Source organism: Rousettus aegyptiacus, unplaced genomic scaffold (genome assembly GCF_014176215.1).
Source record: "Rousettus aegyptiacus isolate mRouAeg1 unplaced genomic scaffold, mRouAeg1.p scaffold_m13_p_15, whole genome shotgun sequence".
NCBI lineage: Eukaryota > Metazoa > Chordata > Mammalia > Chiroptera > Pteropodidae > Rousettus > Rousettus aegyptiacus.
Genome location: NW_023416290.1, coordinates 48,590,770 through 48,606,734, shown reverse-complemented (window position 1 = coordinate 48,606,734; position 15,965 = coordinate 48,590,770). Strand labels below are relative to the sequence as shown.

General features: G+C 37.3%; 1 protein-coding gene across 3 annotated transcripts in view; it reads right to left on the bottom strand.

The window, feature by feature from the left end:
• Positions 1-6,166: 6,166 nt before the first annotated feature.
• LOC107516630 (MDM2 binding protein) overlaps positions 6,167-15,965 on the bottom strand; it is a 65,113-nt gene continuing 55,314 nt past the window's right edge. For 2 of the 3 annotated variants that reach the window (XM_016156560.2, XM_016156549.2), the window contains exons 18-22: positions 11,447-11,713; positions 9,652-9,901; positions 8,960-9,073; positions 7,706-7,771; positions 6,167-7,160 (exon numbers count right to left, since the gene is read on the bottom strand). In XM_016156560.2, coding sequence (XP_016012046.2) covers positions 7,122-7,160; positions 7,706-7,771; positions 8,960-9,073; positions 9,652-9,901; positions 11,447-11,713 — 736 coding nt within the window. In that variant the 3' untranslated portion in view covers positions 6,167-7,121. Of the gene's footprint in view, positions 7,161-7,299; positions 7,772-8,959; positions 9,074-9,651; positions 9,902-11,446; positions 11,714-15,965 lie in introns of those variants that run through there. The other variant, XM_016156545.2, reaches the window with a different exon arrangement.

Genomic DNA, 15,965 nt, shown 5'->3' with positions numbered 1-15,965 from the left:
TTCAACTATACACTAAGTTCCGAATACTTGAGTTCTCTATAGTACAAGAACTTGATTTGTCTTTGAATTGCTCGTAAGAAATGTAACAGGCTCGGGCTGAGAAGTCTTTTTACTATTTGAAAATAGAGCACTGAGATTACATTTAAAATTGTAGAATCTCCGTTTTGAAGAGATTTTAGAGGTCCTAAAATATATTATTTCCTAAAATTTATTTTGAATTTTAGCTGAACTACCTTAATATACAATTTGCAGTAGTACAGAAACATAGCATGTACATATAAAAATGAATATACACCAATTAAAATTTTAAAAGTTTGTACCACCTTAAGTCATCCCACACACGCTATGGTCCTGGTTCTACATTTGGGGAAATGATGATCTTATGTCATAGTCACTAAACTCAGGAATCTTCCTGAACACATCTGGTAGTTGTTTATCCCGCCAGAAACAGGTAATTCCCAGCGATAGGGAGGGAGCTCACCTCCTGAGGCTGCCCATTTTATTGCCAGGTGGCTACAGTTGCTAGAAAGTTCTTAAGATTCTTAGAGTCAAAACTTATGTCTGCCTGACTTTAGTCATCACCCTGTTCTACCTTAGAAAACACACAAAGTCCAATCTTTTCCACATGAGTGCCCTAGATAAAAAGACAAATCAAGGCTAGGGTCTACTAGGTAATATGAAATGATCCAAAAATGGTTTTAAATACAACGTTTATAATTCTTCATTTTCATCTTGAAAATACCAATTGGACAGGACTAAAACCTCTCAGAATACTTAGTGGTGGGAAGTCTAGGGAACACTGGCATTTATACGCCCATCAGCAGGTGGAGATTTAGCAATAATTTGAAGGGCAATTTGGCAATATCTATAAAAAATTTTAAATATACGTACCTTTCGACTTATGAAACTTTACCCAAGAGATTGTGCAAGTGCTCAACAACTAATGCACGAGGATCATCTTTGGAGCATTGTTTGTAACAAGAGGCTGAAAAGGTCAATGTGACCATCGAGAACTAAATAACTCCTGGCATACCTGTGCAGTAGAAGAAAAAAGAAAAAGAAAAAAAAATTACATCATTTCTTCAATTAAAAAAATATAAACAAACAAACAAATAGAAAGAAAGAAAAGCCTAATTATTAAAAGAAAAAAAAAGTGGTTCTCTTTACAGCGTGGCTCTGCTGGGGCACTTGGAACTCTGGACTCATGCTGTTTTGCCGTCAGGGTGATGGGGGAGGGAACTATCCAGAGCTGGGAGACTTCCTGTCATATGATGACAGTCCCTGTGTCCATGGAGCCATTTCCCACATAATTTTTGTGTCCTCTGAGTTATCCATGTAGGTGAAAAACATGTGTATAATTATCTGAAAGCAGACCCACTACATTTTACATTCTTCGACCGACTGAATATACTTTGAATTTTCTTAGTATGCAACGACCATGTATATGGAAGGCCGTGTTTTTGTTCTGCATAAGGCATCTTATAAAAAGTTTGTAAAAACAAGTCACAGGTTAGCGAGCATGTACACTGGCTACTTTTACATGTGCCTCGTTCTTGCTGAATCTAGGTAAAAGTCAAATATTCAGCAACTGCATTTCGTCTTGTAGTGTAGCTGTATTCTAGCATCTCCATATTGAAACGCATATTATTTTATTATTATTCCTTTCCTAAAAGTCTTTACCTTACAGTTAGGGGATTTCGATTTTAAAAAGCCTGAGTGCATGTAGGTTATATTACTGTACTGGGCACGTCCTATGTCTCTCATCAAATACCCTCACTGCCATCCTCTGTCCTCTTAAGACTCTGAGCCACTTGCTCAACCTTAGGTACCACCACAACCAGCTCTGCTTGACCTAAGTTCTTCTGCCACTTAGAGCCAACTAATTGCTTGGCTGGAAATGCATCCTCCCCTCCCCTCTCTCCTCAGCTGCTGCCAGGCAGCCAGGCTAAGGAGATGCACACTTGATTTTCTGGGTTGTCATCAATTCCAGACTTGGATCAAAGGACACACTCTAGGGCATGAGAACTGGTGTCCTGAGCTGCTAGTAAAGGTAATGACCTGAGTAACCCAGAACTGCAGGGGCTTCAAAGCTTTGTCAGCCAAACACGATAACAGATAGGCCCTGAGAAGATGAGTGATCCTTTTCTTCCTCCTTCCTGTGTACTTCTCTGAGATCTGGTTTCTCCATACATCATACATCCTGTGAGACATCCCATGACAAAAGAAGACACCTGCTGAGTGACGGGCTGTGTCCCTTTGGGCCCCATGAAAGTGACCAGTGCAGTAATGTATCACCCAGCCGTGCCTTCTTGCCTTCTCTGCCCTTTCCCCCTACTCATCCTCACTCAGTGCCCTGGAACTGGATCTCCTAAACACAGCGTCACCTTAATTCTTGTCTCAGGTTTTGTTTTCTAGAGAGCTTGGCCAAAGACCTTTATTTATTAATTTTACCTGATGACAGCAAAGGGGACATTAAAAATCATTCTTATGAAAGGGGTGTTGGGTCTGCTCAGTTGAGAAACAACAGACACATGGTGACATGCTTGTACTTGTATAAAAATGTCTGGGAGGCGAAAGTAACAAAAGGCCTCTTACCACCGGCCACTGCGGGAAAACATGGCCAGCACCTTGGGGGTGACCTTAAGACCCCTCTACATTATGTGAACTTCTTCAATTCTCTTTTGAAAAAGGTGTTTTTCCCCCCCGTGAGTAAATAGTGTTCTGATAATGGTGAATAATTTTTTTAAGTTGTCTATAAAATCTTGGATAGAACTATTTGAATATATGGCCAGAAATTAATTATCATGTCACCCGTGGTCTTCTAAATTACACTAAATTAGATTTCACTTGGGGAAGCAAGTCTAATGTCTCATTAACATGACTAAACCATGTCCACAGAGGGCACGGTTTGTATAACAGAAAAGCAGTAGGATCCTCTATTTTGGCCTTTTATCCTCGGTTCATTCTTTTCTTGGACATACATAAGGCCTTTCTTGGAAGAGTATATGACTCGGCACAGAAAACATTGCTCAGACAGTGCCGCAGCAAGAAGAGTAGGGCATTGGTGGAAGATGCTGAAAAACGATGCCCCAAAGAGATGGGAGACAGGATTAAGAACTGACACACACGGATCAGCCCATCCGCGGAGGAGAAGGCATCCCATGGGCAAGGCCCCAAGCCGGTCCCAGGGGCGGAGCCCACTGGCCTGACGGCTGAGATTCTGCCTAGGCTTGGACCAGGGCCTGGCAATTTTGAAAGGAAAATTTGTTCTTCCCAAGAAACAAAGCCAGTTTTATTTTCAGCAACTTTCAACCATATTCTTGGGATGAATAAAGCGTATCTCCTCTCAAGAACTAAAAGGGAATGCCCAAGAAAGACCCTCATTAATTGCAGCTTGCCTGCTTTGTAATTCTCACCTGCACATGGGGTAAAGGAACTGCTTCCTCTGCAAGTCTTCTGCGTCTCCTGAGAAAGGCAAATCCAGTCCAAAGAGAAGCTACTTCTTTTTTCTGCAAGTCGGGCCTTCAAACTAAGACCTTCATCAATGAAGTTTTTGCAATTTTCCTCCTTGCACTTGGCCTCTCAATGAATTCTCCAATGTGAATGGAACCAAAAGTTTACTCAAAACGAACCACCTTACAACCTGGTAGCTTAGAACACAGCAACACGTTATTCTCAGTATTCTGTGGGTTGGCTGGGCAGTTCCTTGCGGGCTTCGCCTGGGTTCATTCATGTGGCTGTATTTAGCTGGAGTCCTGTGTTGGACTGGGAGATCCAAGATGCCTCCCTCACTGTCCTGCAGCTGGTGCTGCCAGATGGGGCCCCTTGGTCCTCCTTCCATATGGCCTTTCATCGTCTAGGAAGTTAGCCGTTCTTTTATGTGGCTCCTACAGTCAGAACAAGGTTCTACAAGGAGCAATCCAGAAGCTGCGAGGCCTAGGTTCCAGCTCACACCATGTCACTTATGTCATACATGGTCAAACCAAGTTACATTGCCAACCCAGATGCAAGGCCTAGAGGAACAGAGTCCATCTCCTGATGGGAGAATCTCAAAGCATGTGGCCATATTTAACTTACTACATTCCACAGTCTGGCCATGATTATGTTCATTCTCCATATGCATAACGTGTATATTTCTTCCCAATAGGAGCTAACGTCCAGTATTTCATGATCTTCATCTGGTCCAGATAGGAGAGAGACTTCCTAGGGTATGGCTCTCTCAAATCCAGAATATTGTGACCTAATTAACTGAACCCGTACTGCCGTCCATACTATATCCAACATACGACGGCGAGGCAGGGCCAGGATCACTGCAGCTGATGCCCCTTTTCATTAGGGACTAATCATTAGTCCACAGTAATCCTGACATCCAGCTGGCATACGTCACCAGATCTCACTGTCAGGGCCAGGGGATGTGACACAGGGTTCATTTCTGCTACCCGGGAGTGGTGCTCTACCCCGTCATTCCTGGCTCTGCCCTGTGGGCTCTTGGCTCTGACTTTCTGAAAAGTCTTTCTTATCCAGAAGAAAATAGTCCCTATTTGCAACTGAAGAGTTTTCTCATCCTTCTATCTATTGGAATTTAGTGGCCAGGAGGCCTCTTTTCATTTTGATACAAATTCCTTAAAACTTTATGAATTTTCTGTTGCCAATAAAACTCAATGGAGAAAGTACAGTCTTTTCTATAAACAGTGATGGGACAACTGGATAAATATATGCAAAAGAATGAAAGTGAATCTCTTCTTCGCACCAAAATTAACTCAAAACAGATCACAGACTTAAATGCAAGCAAGAAAACTATAAAGTGAAAAGGCGACCGATAGAAATGGGGAAAACAGGTGAAATCGTACATCTGATAAATGAATAGAATTCAGGACATAAAAAGAACTCATACAACTCAACAATAAAAAGACATATAATCCACTCAAAAAATGGTCCCAGGATTTGAGTGGACATTTCTCCAAAGAAGATATATAAATGGCCAATAAGCACATGAAAAGATGCTCAATGTCATCGGTTATCAGAAATCAAAACTACAATAAGATGCCACTTCACACTCCATATCATTTGTCATATCACTTAAATCCTTAAATATTTCTAAGGTCTTAATAAAGGACTATGGAACCCCACCTCTGGTGTGATCTTTTTCCTGAGGCTATCTCTTACTTTAAGAATTTTTTGCCACTGGAGATCCTGGAAGTGGGAAGTCATTTTATTTTCCAAACCAGAATGTCCTAAGCCCTCAGCATCTCTTTTAAATTCTGCTAGCAAACAAACAGTTCCTTTTTTGGCTCATCTATCTTTTCCTGTATCACTGCCTTTTCACCTAAACAAACAAATGCCCCCTTGACACTTTCAAAATTCTGCCTGCAGATAACCGTAACTGGATCTTAAGTTCATTAGGTACAACTTCTCTTTTACAGGTTGTACAGGCAACAGTTTTGCAGAATGTATCACCACTACATAATGCAGCTGAGCTAGACAGATGGGCCCGGTGGCACTATCTTTCCCAAGAAAAAGGGTCTCATTCTAAACTTCTCATTTTATAAACTGTGAGCTTTCAGCATTATTCCCAGCACGAGTAAACAACTCCCAGAATAGCTGATGTCTAAGCTCAGCCTATATACCCTCCCTCCCACATACCCTTCCTGGTCCCTGTATGAAGACAGAGCGGCTGGTCAGCCGGGCCCCTCTCCCCGAGCACAGCCCCGAAGCATGTGCAGCTGTGCCTCAATGCTCCGGCCTCTTCTTCCATGAGTTTTAGCTTATACCAAGTGGTGTCTGCCAGATGTTCTTGCTCAGTGCCATCTCAGGGGCGAAGGAACACCGCAAACGAAATGACAAAATGACAAAGAGCTACTACCCTTAACATAGAAGAATGCTTACCAACCAGTAAGAAAAAGTCAAAATATTCGAAATAAAAATGAGCAATTAAAGAGTGGTCAACATATTAAAGAAATGTTCCCTCCTCACTTTTTTTAGTCATCAAAACAAACAAACAAAACAAACAACAACAGTAAAAACAAAACAAAACAAAAAAAAACAAAAACAAAAACAGGGACTTTGACGATGGGTGTAAATTAATTTCTCAGAAAAGCAATTTGGAAATAGTGAGCAAAATCTTAAAACCCACAAATTCCACTCCTAAAAAATATATAATCAATGATGTATTAGGAAGATTCATTAAAGTTTTATTTATAACAGGGATAATTAAACCTATATGTTCAACAATGGGGAATTAATAAAACAAATTTTGGTTCATTTATCTTATACAGTTGTTAATATTGATATAAAATTCATGACATATTAAGTGAAAAGCAGGCTATAAATTAATATACACATATAAATACAAATGCACATACACATATGACCCCAATATTGAGAAATTTTTTAAATAATTATATTTTAAAAAAATATTAACAGTGGTTACCTATATTGGTAAATGGGGGCCACGTGAAATTTTTTTCATTCTTCTCTGTACTTCCTGCATTTTCCAGATTTTCTACAATGTGGAAAAGATATCCTTTTCTGGGAGCCTGTTCTTAGTCAATTTTGCTATGTCTTATTTTCACAATTTCTGCCCTTTCTTCATTTCTGATCCCAAATAAACATTAGCAGCTCCAACAGTGATGGCTCTAGGCTGGTCTTGAAGGAAGAAGGCTATCTGCGTGAATATTTTTTGCCCATATTTTCCAAATCAGGCGCCGTTTAATAAATCATGCGGTTGGAACACATGAGAAAAGCCATTTGCACTGTGTCGCTTGGGGCTCAGTAATTTAAACAGGTGGGACAACGAACACATCTTCCAAGAAGTAAATAGATATCTTTTCCTATTTATTGAAATAATTAAATAACCAAGAGTAAAAATTTTAAAACATATATAAAAATGTCAACTTTAAAAATTAAAGTTTGGTGCAACTATACAATAGGTATACAAGTAAAATACATGAACTAGGCATTCTCAAAACTCTATATAAATATGTGATATTTATAAAAGTCTTTAGAGATATAACATCTATTCTTTAAATAAACTTTGAAATCGGTTTACAATGTCCAAACTAAGGAAGGAAGTAGTAAGTAACAGCTCTGTCCGATTCATAATTCTCCAAAGAAATTATGTGTTATTTCTTGCTTGTCTTTTCTAATACCCATTCAATCACCTAGGGGGAGAAAAAAATATGATTATGGTTTATTTTTATTAAGAATATGTGATAGAAAAAGATACTGTTAAAACTTTAAAGGAAAATGGTAGAAATTTTAAAGTAAAAAGTAACAAGTGAAACTCTTAAGACATATTTTATCTTAAAAACATGTTTTATTTTCTAACCCAAGAGCACTTTCTGCTTCTAGTGCAGAGTATAATACCCAGACAAAGCCCAATAACATCGGACAAAGATGAAGATTCTGATCTATTTTCTCACCTTTATTAGAAAAGCTTTCCAAAGTGTCACTAGAAAGGAATTAATCTGAACTTTAAAAATAACTAAACAAAATGGATTAATTTTTCTAATTCTTGGGATTGTTTATTTTGAAAATTTTCTTTCTTAGTACCATTTCAGAAACTCTTTTGTTCGGCGTAGCCTAGTAAATATCACTAAATACTCTGTGTAAGTCTGTTCTTACTGCATAGGTAAGAGCAGCAGAGCTACCCTGAAATAAAATGGCAATTTAACTGAATGCAGTCCTGTGGGAATAATTTATTTACCTGTGCAGCATTGTTGTTTGCTGTTTTCTTCATTTCTTCAAATAGACCCCTTGAAGTTTTAAGATCCTAAACATAACCAAATGCAACATTTTACAACTTGCACAGTAAATTACAGAGAACAGTCATTACTAAATAAACTGGATATTGTCCTTTATGTTTTGACGACAACTCAGGTTAGAAGCTTTCCTCAAAAGTCTGCTAAACCCTGGCTCATACAGCCATATTTAAAAATGAGACACTGAAAATCTTACTGGAAGCTCCATCTTTTATGCAGAGCTTGTTCGCTGGTGGCTTTGCGAAGTGGGTGCTAAGGGGCTTAGCTGGTGTTTTCACTGGGGCCTCCCATTCTTTTTTCCTCCAGAGACTATTTCCTGCCCTGTCACATCGTGGGAGAAGCCCACGTGGAGCAAGTAGAAAGTTCTCAGTTCACTCTGTAGATCTCTATGTAATTCCCCTGTTTTCCACCTGGTGCCTTGGCCCTGGCTTTCCATGATACCTGAAGTCTTCGAATCCTGAGCATCACAGAGACTGTGTCAGTTGAATTCGTTTGACTCTCACAGGCATCCTACTAGGCGGGCATTAGGTTGTAACTTTTACTCTGCTACCCAGTGCTTCCACGGAATTCCTCTTATTCAATAATGTGCTGAAAAACTTCCACGTTTTTTTCTTGGGGTTTTTTTTTTTTTTTTTTGGTACTTTAATACTGTCTTTCGAGAGAGATTTTATTTTAGAAAGAAGGGGAACTGAATACATGTGGTCAATCTGCAATTTTAAACAGAAGCCCACAAAAAGCTGTGAATCGAGTCAGAAAAACCTTAAAACTGAAGACAACCTAACACTATCTAAGTTTTAGAAAACTGTCACATGAGTGGCTGATCTGTTCAGTGTCATACAACTAGCTGATAAAGGATCCAAATATAAAAACTGGGTGTTTTGATACTCAGTCCAGTAGCCTTTTCACTATATACTATAATTACTAATCAAACATTTTTTGAAGCTTATTATCAATTCAGGTCAAAGATTTGTTAGGAAAATATTGAGGATACCAATTAAAATGTAGCCTTCTATATATGGGGATCGAAATCAAGTAAATCAAATATAAAATATTTTGGCTCCAATTTTTCTATCTCTATTTTTTTTTAAAAAAATTGGAAACAAGTAACGAGTGTGAGAAATACTAAAGATGCCTTTATGTCAAATAGGAACATTGAGAAGACGACATCAACTTTGCCATTAGCAGAGAGGACGCTGTACCTTTAGATAGAACTTTGAGATCTCAAAGAGACGCTGGCTGCAGGCGGCGAAACATTCATGGGCCTCGGTGACGCTGTGTTTCCTCAGGGTTTCGGTAACCACTTCTTTCAATATCTTGAATAGAAGATAACATGTGACAAAATAACATTCCTTGGAACAGGTACAAACATTTAGAGTTCAGTTCTATGAACCACGCAATCATGTAGCCATGCTAACAACGGATAAGACAAAATGGCTGAGAAGACTATAGGTCTGAAATATTTACATGGTCACATGTGTCACAGGACAGTATCTGTTGGCAAGAGATGGCTGGAGTATCTTAAGAGAGGAATTCAAATCATGAGTTCTGAATTGGAATTTGAGCATAGGTTATACATTGTAGGCATATGCAGATGTGCCTTTATTTTTTTTTTTATTATGGAAAATTTCAAACATTGAGAAGTAGAGGGAACATTTTACAACAAATCTCTATCTCAACATTATCTATCACCTAGGATCTATTTGTGGCTAATTCTGTTTCATTTATACCCCTGTCACCCACTTTCCCACTATCCTTGCACTGGATTATTTTAAAGTAAATTATAGATACATTTAATTTCATTCAAAAAATTTTTAGACATATGTTTTAAATGAATCAAATAAAGGAATTTCTTCCCACATAGAACTAAAAAAGACAGAAAATGAATCTTTACCCGTGTATGTTTCTGTGATCTTGATTCCTTAATTTGCCTCAATCCTTTTGATTCGTGCACACTTTTTTGACCTGGACTGGCCTTTGTAGTGACTTTTGGAGTTTCAGAGCTAAGAACTGGAATAGATGGATCAGTCATAGAAGATGATCTCTCTGCCCATGGCTTTCTGGATGTCACTGCATGGTGATGATGGTTAGAATTGCCGCTTGTTTGAGAAAGAAGAGAATCTGAACTTTCAGATTTCACAAGTCTATTGTGGGGAAAAATGTCAAAAACAGAGATTAGGTGAATGAACAATGAGGTCCATTTTCTGTCCTAAATGTTTACAACTATATCCACTGAAAAAGAAACCCAAGAAGAACAAACAAAATCTCTCACTACTACTGCTTTAAATAAGCAATCGACAGACATCGTCTTAAAAGGTTGCTCCCTTAATTCTTCAAATGAGTGACTAAAATATAGAAAGCAATGAATAATAAACTAGACTTTCAAGTAATAGAAAACAGTAACAGTCATACTGTTGCCCTACCCATCAATTTACAGTTTCTTGCATAAATCCGCTATGGCATGCCAGGTGATGTTATTTATAGATTCAATACTCACCTGTCAAGTATTTATACTTTTCTATTACAATAATTTTGACAAAGAAAACATCATCTATACTTATTGTATGTATGCAACTACCTGTGCAAAAATATATAAGCGTTAAAACAAATACAAATAAAACTATAAAACTAACTTTTGCTATAATCTTCCCGCCTGTTTAAATTTCCTTTTATAAGACAGGGTCTCATATTCTTCGATCCTGCTAAACAAAGGGCTATAGTGTACTTTCTTTTCTGGTACACATCTCTTTTTTATTAGTCACAAGTCAGAAATAAAAAATATTGTTACAAAATACAGTATCCTAAATGTTGATGGATTTGCTTTTCAAACTTTATCTGGTGTAAAAAATACCATGAATTTGTAAAGACCTCATGAAAATAATTTTAGTTATTCCATATCAGGAAAATAGCATTCTAATATTTTTAACTGTTCAGAAAAAGATTCGAAGGTTTCACTTAAATATATTTCATACATTTTGAAAGGTTTAAACACTATAAGAATTTAAAACTGGTGTTAGATGCCAAAGACCTAAATTTGACAAAGATTCTAAGGATACATAAATTCAATAGAAATCAGAAGTTTAAACTTCTAATTTCAAGTATTTGAACATTTTAGTTAGCTAGGAAAAAAAGCAGCTAGGAAAGTTTTGCATAATGTATTTGTACGTAGGCTTTAAAGCTGTATTTTATGTGGAATGAAAGGTTTTAAAATGGTGCCTCATGGAACCCCTTTAAGGGGCCAATGCATGCAGGAAGCAGTGAGAGAGGGAAGGAGGAGTTAAGAGGAGCCTGGCATCCTCAACACCCTCTCCCCAGGGCGGCTGCGCTGCTCACCCTATTGGAAAAGGTCTCTAGCATTCTGTGGCTTAAGCCTTTACAATCCGAGGTGCTAATGGACTGTCTTAGCATCTAATGCAAGAAACAGTGTGTTTTTTCCAAGTCATTTCTTTTTATCATACAAGCAAATCGTCAGCTGCTCACAATAAAAACAAAATTCCTGGTATGGAGGAGTTAATCCAAAATATATGCAGAAAGCAACTTAAAAATATAAAAGGCTACTATAAAAAAAAATTACCTTAGGTACTAAAATACTTTCCGTCAAGATATTTAATATTTTATTAACCGATGTCACCTCGATAAATTTAGTAATAAAAAAGATACTAAATATCGTTATGCATTTAATATATGACCTTTTATTGGGGTAAAGGCAGTTTTGATCGTTTGACCTCCTTTTCAACCGGGATACTTCGGTCCGGAGTTCCCCCTGGAGAGCTTCTCCATCAGGGACGCTTCCAGGCTCTGACAACGCTGCCGGCGACGGCAGAGGGCTCAGCACTGTGGGCACGGGGACACTCTCTCTGGTGCAGGTGGTCTGAGTTTCATAACGGATCAGACGAGACTGAAGTTCAGAGAACCCCCCATCTCTTTCTAAAGATTTTCGGTCATCCAAGCAATATCTAAATGAGAGAAAGAGAATTAAAATCAAAGCCCTCGTGACAGCAAAGGGCTTTTTCCTGCCCATTAGAAGACAGCAAAGAGTTTACCTAAGAAGTTCTTAGCTAACTTCCGAATAATTGTTAGAAGGCTGAGTGAATGGCTGACTTCCCATGCAAGTTCAGTTTTTCCTAGTGGCTAGATGACATGGCAGAAGGTTTCAAAATCTGAAGTACAAGTCCTCTTTGACTCTGGGCAATAGATTAAGTTAATCCTCTGGCTTATTTTCAAAATAATACAGTTGCTGTTTTAATACCTCTTAAATCTCTACCAACCTCTGATTTCTCAGCATGGCTGATACGCAGCGACGCGAAATGCTGACTTCTGTTAGAAAGGGCAAATTTATTTTCAACACAAAGATTAAAAGGGTATAAAGGCATTCTAAACCGGCTTACCAAACACAGCTCCGAATATCTGAATTTTTTCTTTGAAATTCTCTTCCCACCTTATTGACTGACAGATTTTCCTTCGAACTCTTTGGCTGTCTCTGTGGCATCTGTTTCTAGCTAAAACTGATTCAAGGAACCAGTGAGATGTCGGCTCCGTGAATGATCAGAGATGTAAAGGAAGCCCACGTTGTGAAGTACAGCAAATAAGCAGATCAGGAAAATCACCTAAGAGACATGTGACTTTGGAAAGCTCTGTACTTTCTCCCATGCTACAGCTGCATCAAGGAAACAAACAGTTCCACAATGTGACGGCAGGACCGTACGATTAAAACTTTCTGTTAACCATCCTCTCAGCCTGTAAAATTCTAACATGCTCCTTAAAACCAGATTTTGTGTTCATAAGCTTTTGGTCTGCTCCCAAGGAGTGTATCGTTACGCTATCATCTAACTGCCTGATGGAGGTTTTAAGGACTTCCTTTCTTCCTTGTGACACTTCATGTTTGATTTCTAAGGGTACAGACTAGGGAGCCAGGTTTCCTGGATTTAAATCTGGCTCCGCCACTGATTAGCTGTGTCAATTTGGCCGAATAACTTTATGCTTCTGTTGCCTTGTCTACAAAATGAGATTTACAGCAGTTATCTCAGAGTGCGACTGTGAGAATTTTTCGAATGGGTACAAGTTAGCACTTAGATTCAGTGCCTAGAACATGCAAGCAAAGCAGTTAGTAAATGTATGCCACTGCTGTCATTATCATTACCACCGTCGTCACTGTCATCGTCGTCGTCATCACCATCGCCATGAGGTTTCTTCTCTACCACAGCAAATCTTATAGTTTGCTGATACTGCACAGCATGGCCAGGACTTAAACCCAGGTTGGTGACTTCAGAGTCTGACTTTAGCCATTTTAGTACACTGTCTCTTATGTAAACTGTCAGGATCATCTTACTCAGAGGTCAACCCATGGCCTCATGTTAGAATCACCCGAAGAACTTTTAAGAAATATTGACACCTGGTGTACATCCCCAGAGTTTCTAATTTAATGGGTCTCGGGTATAATCCAGCTATGGACATTTTTTTTAAAAGCTGCCTAGGTGATTCAAAAGTGTCGCTAGGGCTGCAAAACCTTTGATCTATCCCAAGAGTTTAACAGTGGAGAAAACTAAGGTCCTGCATCGAAATGTAAACTGGTAGCAGAGCAGAGACTAGAACCTCGGTCTCTCAATTCCCTGATATTCTTTCTCTAATTTGTTGTTTAACAAAACATATTTCATTAAATATCAACTGTAATCCTTAGGCTTACTAATGAGAGTCCTACTTCCATAATGCACAACTGAAAGAATCTAGTAAAATTAAGGACCATGAATGTTAAGAAAATTCTCGGCATGAGCAGTGTAATGCCTGATTAGCCTATGGGAAATTTTTGGGAGAAAAGATGCATATCTTGACTCCAAATGAGTATCTTTCTCTACTCTAAAATTCTGATACTAAGATGTAGAATTTTTTCTTTCAGTTTTAACATCTCTTGATCTCAGCTGTCTATAATATCATCCTTTCAAAGAATTATGTGCCCTTTATGTTGACTTTAATTGCCATTAAAATGTCTTCAAAAAGATTATGCTACGATTTGTTATTGAAACAAGTTACTTAGTAAGTAAGAAAGGAACAGACACAGTGTAGCAGAGTGTATATTTGATATTAGTGAAGTAAACATGCATTGCGGGATGAATGACATCAATTCTATATTTTCTTACAAAATAATAATAACTAAGTGCTTTATATGTCCAAAGAAAAATACCTATAAAATGAAGCCATTTTTGCCTTGTAAATACAAAACAGACAAGATACTGACTACCATACACCAAGTATGCCAAGAAAAGCACGAGAAACTGCCAAATCTCTTGAAATAGATGAAAGGAAATTCAAAGTAACAAGAGGCTGGTGTGAGCAACTGACTGTCACAGTTTGACAGTAGATCTTAATTAGTTGTTAAAGAAGACAGTGCATCTTACAATCAATAGTATCTTACACCCAAGGATAGAACAGATAAGTGAAAAAACAAACAATCCATCAGTGGATATCTTTGCCTTGCCTTAAAAAAACACTGATTTGAAGTTGAGTTAATATGATATACTTTTTCTAAATATCCCTTATAGAGAAAGAGCTTAAGGATTCTGAAGGCTTACAGCAACAGAGGAACAGAGAACTTCTTCGTGGTTTCATGTTTACATTAAACTTTCACTTGAATTTTGTTTCTACTACATAATCTATGTTTAACATAAACAGGCCCCCATACAATAATGCACCCGAATCTTCTTGAAAAAAAGCATATTTCTGGATTCGCTGTGCTCATCTTCTGCAACTTCCTTAGTTTAATCTTAGGCCCAAGCTTAATGAGCATAAATTTATTTTTTTTTTTAAAAGGAGTCACAGCTAGATTTGTCTATTTGCTTATGGAGATAGGTACGTAGCACATGAGAAGAAAGCTATTCTTTTATAATGAAGCAGAATCTCATAACATTTTATATGTAGAAATGAATAAATAAAGCTCTATGTTGATTTAGACCAATAAACACTGCTCAAGTAACTCCAAATTTAATATTTTAATAAATGATCATGAAGACTACACTTTTTATTAATTCTATAAATTTGTATGTACCATTAGAATTTGCCTATAGTAAACTAAAATCAACAGAAAAAAAAGTAGGGAGCTGAGGCACAAAATAACCAAAACTATACAGCATTTTAAGAAAAATAATCAAAAACATGGTTATGTGATGGATGCTTCAGTCATTAGTTAAAATGGAATTATAGCTTAGTCCATTCAAATCAGTGCTTCAGTGAGTTTGTAGGGCTAAAAAGAAGGAAAAAAACATGTTTCTTGGGGTTGATATTTTGACTGTGTAGTAAAGAAAATGTTAACACTAGTACTTTTTCTCAGGAGAGTTGATCATTATTGTTGATCATAATCATATAATCACTGTTTACTGTTTCAACTTTCAGGCTCAACCTATATACAGAGTATCTTAAATGCTTATAGGTTCCACTAACAGATTAGAAGGCCCCAAAATTCTTATCAAACAAGATGGGAGAGGTACTGTTTCATAGTTGATGAAGTAAGAAATAGAAGTTTAGATATATTATTCGAATACATAAAAATAAATAGCAGAAAACTCAAATTGAGGAGAAGGGAAACCAAATCCTCATATTGCATAGTAAAGAGTCAATAACATTTTCTATGGAGATATTAATAAATATTGACAAAAGGTACCCTTTAGAATAAGAGAGGAAATCACCAGAGAAGCTTAAATCAAACAAATAAAACACTTGTTTCTGAAAACTGGGACCAGAGGAAGGAAATAATAAAGAAAGGAATCGTTGGTTTTTATTATAAACTTTTGTTGCTTATTTCTAGGTCTTTAATAAAATCAAAAAGGGAGAAAAACAAAAACATATCCTATTAATCAAATTTTTCTATACTAGAAAAAAGAAGCTCCCACTTAAATTTGACTAAGGTAAATTTAGATCAAATAAAAAGTTAAATCTGTAATCATGGTGCAAAAGGGTATAGAGCTAAAAATAATAGTCTAAATAAAAGGTTTAGCTAAATTTGAGTTTATTTGGGAAACATACCTAACTTTTTGATGTTATAGGAAAAGCAATAATCCTCTCAAATAAGGAATTCTTTCCTCAATTATCAGAAACGAAAAGCTCAAACAAATGGCATTACTTATCTTTTTATGATGCAGGGGTTGTCTCTGAGTTGCCTGTTGTTAGCAAAACAATTTACGATTCTTATCTTTAGAACCAGTTATACTTAAATTAGCA